Consider the following 5117-nt stretch of genomic DNA (forward strand, 5'->3'; position numbering starts at 1 on the left):
TGCAACCCCACAGCATTTCCTTTTTCTCAGCTTCTTCTTCTGTGTTTTATGGCGGTTGGCATCCTTAAATGTTGCATTACCGCAAACTGAATTGTATCAGCTTCACAGTGCTAACTATTGACAGTGTCCACTTTCTCAGCTATTCAGGGGGAAACACTGACATAGCCTACTTCTATTTTTTTTAATGTAAAGATAGGCAATAACGTACTGATAGTCAGCTTACTCTGTAACATGTAGCTTTTATTAGCCTCTCAGGCTAGCTCCCGATCAGACAACAACGCTTCCTACTACCCAGCGTGTGCACGTCTTTCCGACAGGGGTTGTTGTTATGGCAACTTTTAACAACAACAACTACTACTACTAACTACGGTACTACAATACATAAAGACCGAAATAGGCGAACTTGTTAATGTGTGTCGGAGACACACACGCTCAGCTATGTATACAGGAAGTAAACCAGATATCCAGGTGGGTTGTGATGGTTGTTATTGTTGTCAAGTTAAAACCGTCTATAGGAGCGATTTAACTGTTTATCTTTCTGCCTCTGTCTTTTACGTTTCTCTCTCTCTCTCTCTCTCTCTCTCTCTCTCTCTCTCTCTCTCTCTCTCTCTCTCTCTATGTCTCTGTCTCTCTCTCTCTCTCTCTCTCTCTCTAGTCATTTTACCTGGACAAGAGGACGAGCACTGTGGAAGTAAGTAAAAAGAAGAGATGCCTATTCTCTATAGAAATAGAGATACACGTATCTATTTCAATAGCAGACTCTATGACGTTGATACACACGTATCTATTTCAATAGCAGACTATATGACGTGTATATTGTTGATACACACGTATCTATTTCAATAGCAGACTATATGACGTGTATATTGTTGATACACACGTATCTATTTCAATAGCAGACTCTATGACGTGTATAACATTGATACACACGTATCTCGAAACGTGATATGCAACATATTTATGGCTCAGAAACATGATATTCTACATAATCTGTGGAATGCAGAAACATACGTGTTATTCTGGTGACCGGGCAGTTCAGACCAGTTCCTAAAAAGATGTTTCCTGTCCCACCTTCTCCTCCTCCTCCCCCATCTCACTCTCCAGCCTTCAGCCTGTTCCAGTTGGTGGCGGTGGGGCTGGCGAGTTTCTTTACGGCGGTGCTGCTGTCGGCGCTGGTCTACGCCCACTGCCAGCGTGTGAACCGGCCGTCGGCAGAGTCGGCGGTCATCCACCCCAGCACACCCAACCACCTCACCTACAACAAGCCAGGCAGCGCCACGCCAAAGAACCAAAAGTACACCCCCATGGAGTTTAAGGTGAGCCAACACCCAACCCAGCGGAGCCTTCTCTTTGTGGGGTGAACGATCACATCTTAAAGGAACACTCCGCCCATTTTCAACCAGCTTTGTATCATTAGAACATCAGTAGTATATCAGAAAACTGTAAACGGTTTTGAAGTCTGTCATTTCATTTGACAGTTATTGAGTGTTAAAGTGTGGACCAGTGACATCACTGGTCCACACTAACTCAAATTAATAACTCATTAACTCAAATCAACTCTCAAACGGTAAACGGTTTTGAAGTCATTCATCTAGTTTGACAGTTATTGAGAGTTGATTTGAGTTAATGAGTTATTAATTTGAGTTAGTGTGGACCAGTGATGTCACTGGTCCACACTTTAACACTCAATAACTGTCAAATTAAATGACAGACTTCAAAACCGTTTACAGTTTTCCTACTACTGATGTTCTAATGATACAAAGCTGGTTGAAAATGGGCAGAGTGTTCCTTTAAGCACCAAACGCACTGAAAACGTTAATTTGACGCGCATCAATTTCTGCTCCTATAGCGCACTGCACGCATCAGATACCAAATACCAACAGCACAGAACCAGCAGTATTTTGGGAAAAATGTCACTAATTAATATGTAGGCAGGCACAATGACTTAGTTATGAATAAGAAGTTGTTATACCGTCGTTTTGTAATCGTCACCTGTCTGTCATGCAGAGTGGAGAAAAAAGGCAGTGCTGCTGCTGGAGGAGGAGAAAATGAAGCAAACCAGTCTGTCCAAACTTTTAGCGTTGGCTTTTCATTAGTAATAATTACATTTGCCCTAATGTGCATTCACATTTATTTTTTATCTTTAACCCCCCAAAAATCGTAAAAAACGGATTTTAAGAAATATTAATGAACATTCCGAAATGAAAAGCCAAAGGTTTTACGCTCTCAAATGCTTTTTATTTCATGTTTCTATCTACTACAGAGGCTGAGAAATGTAGGTTTTAGTGAACGTTGACAATTACTGCAAGCGCAGTCATGTTTAGCGATGCCCGTGTTGCAATCATCTTGAAATGCAAAATTCTGCAAAACTGTCCCAATGAGCCGTGGCTAGCGTGTCAACAGTCACATCATCATCTTGGACTGAATCTTCTTATTCATTGATGTCTTCGTCCTAAAAAGTAACTCGTACTCCGTTCAGGTCGTCAGCTATTTTACTGTCTGAAACGCAGCCGTGAGGGTTTTCTGAAACTTGGCAGATGCCAACGTTGCCAATTTGTTCACTAAAATCTTGAGGCTAAGCAGATTGGAACATGAGATAAATAAAATCTGAAATTAAGTCATCATCATTATTTTCATCCTCGAAATAGCTGCCGTGCCCGGGATCACTTCACTCGCCTCGTCAGCCATGTCTGAAGTTCAGCTTTGAAAACTTTGCACACGCTCCAGGCAGAAAGAAAAAAAGTAAATCCTACAAAACCCACAATGTATTTCACCTTCCCCACGTATATTTCAGCAAATCACGATGCATTTCATCGGTCTACACACACACACACACACACACACACACACACACACACACACACACACACACAGTATATATATATATATATATATATATATATATATATATATATATACAGTATATACATAATACAATTGGTATGTGGACTTTGTTTGTCTCTTTCAAGTTCCGTGTTCGGCCGCCCACGGCTATGCCGTTTTACGTGCAATTGGTCTGAAACTTTCAGGGGGTATAAAGGGCCCCAGTGCAGGTGACCTGACAGAGCCGGATTTTTTTATTAGGCTAATTAGCTAATGATGTGATGTCATCAGTGATGATGTCAAAAGTGATGTCATAATGGTGTGTGCGCACACACACACACACACACACACACATACACACACACACACACACACACACACACACACACAAGGAGGCATTGTGACAAGACTGATCAGTGATGTCACACACACACAAGGAGGCATTGTGACAAGACTGATCAGTGATGTCATAGCTGGGCACACACACACACACACACACACACACACACACACACACTGATGATGTCATCAGTTATATCATAATAAAGTGAGTTCAGTGATGATGTCATCAGTGATAATGTCATCAGTGATGTCATCAGTGTGAGGCTATATAAGTGATGGGAGTATAAGCAGGTAGAATCGGGAGGAACCAGACGGAGACAATGGCTTCCGCCCCTGGGCTCTGCGGGTGACCTGACGGAGCCGGATTTCTTAATTAGGTGATTGCCGTAATTACGATGTCATAGAGCAGGCGAGGCAGCGACACGCAGTGGTCATCAGTGATGTCATAAGAGCAAGTGAGCTACGGGGCTCGGCCGCGAAGCCTATAGGCATCGAGCGCGCATAGCTAAACCAAACTTCAAACTGCCAAAAAAAATAAGCAAATTGATTTTGCGGAGGTCGGAGTATAATTGATTTTTCATATTTTGTATACAGTTTTTATATGCATTGAAGACCACAAATTACATATTTACAAGAAAACCATGAAATTGCCTTGCCAGGGGCTCTACATCTCTGATGTTCTTGACCCCAAACCTTCTGTTGCCAGAGGAATAAACTGGGATGAACTTTGGAACTTTAACACTGTAAATGTTACAGTCTACACGTAGGCTACTCAACACAATCCATCTTTTTGAAGTGCACCATATAAATGTATTTGAGGCTGGACTGGACTCTCCTATTTGAGATCCTGGCACACAAGAGCCCCCATGCAGTTACTGAAGCAACATTTCAGCAAAACAACAAAAGTGCACTTCTAGTCAATAGGACATTAGTAGTCTTGGCACCAGTGATTGCAGCATACTGACTGCCCCCCTGTTCTCCTCTCTCTCTCTCTCTCTCCCTCTGCCCTTCCATGCCCCCCACACAGACGCTGAACAAGAATAATCTCCACGTGAACGACGAGACGTGCAACTACTTCACCTCCCCGCTGCCCTCCAGCAACGTCTACACCACCACCTACTACCCCCCCAGCCTGAGCAAGTACGACTTCCACCCCGACTCCCCCTGCAGGAACTACATGCACAGCTGAGAGGCAGCCGGGAGCTCGAAACAAACGCACCCTCTCTCTACAGGACATGGCCCCGGCCGCAACCAACCCCCACGGCCGACTGTTTCTTCTTTCACACAATATAAAACATTTTGGGGAGATTGTCTCATTGGTCAACTTTCAGCATGCTCTATGTTGAGCAACAGTATTATAGCTCGATGCTCACACTTTAGCATATATGTTGAGTTAATGGATGACTAGCGTTATCGAAGTCAGTGGTTTTTAAGCGATGCAGCCACTTCTATGAGTGGCGTGTATGAGATGTAGCCTAAGCCCCTCCCCCCCCCCCCAGCTCCACAAGCGAGCGAAAGAGAGAGATGTAGCGCAGTTCGGTGGTCGGTCGAGCGAGGTCGAGAGTGAGCGGACGGTTACAGATTCTAGCCGATTAGCTTGCTAAACCTGCTAACGCGTTCAAACACATCTACCTCTGCAACCGAGTAACGGATTTCAACATGGGTTGCACCATTGGAATAAGCAGGACTTGTAGCCTAAAGGAAGCTCAGTGGCATATTGAGCCCATAGCTTAGCCTATGTACGTAGCCCAGTGCACTAAACCTGCACCGCTTAGGCTACTTCAACACCTGGGTGTACAATCACAAATTTTCATTAAAAATTATATAAGAAAATTAAATAAAAACTAAGCTGGCAGTCAGTAGAGCATTAAAGCCTTTTCGCTGGTTATCACTATACCATATGGTATATACCATTGTGTACTTGCCATTAGTGCTGCGCTTCTACCACTGTA

At 43.5% G+C, this 5117-nt stretch overlaps 1 protein-coding gene across 1 annotated transcript in view; it reads left to right on the forward strand.

Annotated features, from left to right (window-relative positions):
* LOC310773537 (semaphorin-5B-like) overlaps positions 1 to 4462 on the forward strand; it is an 80504-nt gene extending 76042 nt beyond the window's left edge. The window contains exons 20-22 of the mRNA XM_083633435.1: positions 656 to 691; positions 1105 to 1316; positions 4193 to 4462. Coding sequence (XP_083489561.1) covers positions 656 to 691; positions 1105 to 1316; positions 4193 to 4354 — 410 coding nt within the window. The 3' untranslated portion in view covers positions 4355 to 4462. The remainder of the gene's footprint in view (positions 1 to 655; positions 692 to 1104; positions 1317 to 4192) is intronic.
* Positions 4463 to 5117: the final 655 nt, after the last annotated feature.

The sequence above is a fragment of the Poromitra crassiceps genome (assembly GCF_964638095.1).
Source record: "Poromitra crassiceps genome assembly, chromosome: 3".
Lineage (NCBI taxonomy): Eukaryota > Metazoa > Chordata > Actinopteri > Beryciformes > Melamphaidae > Poromitra > Poromitra crassiceps.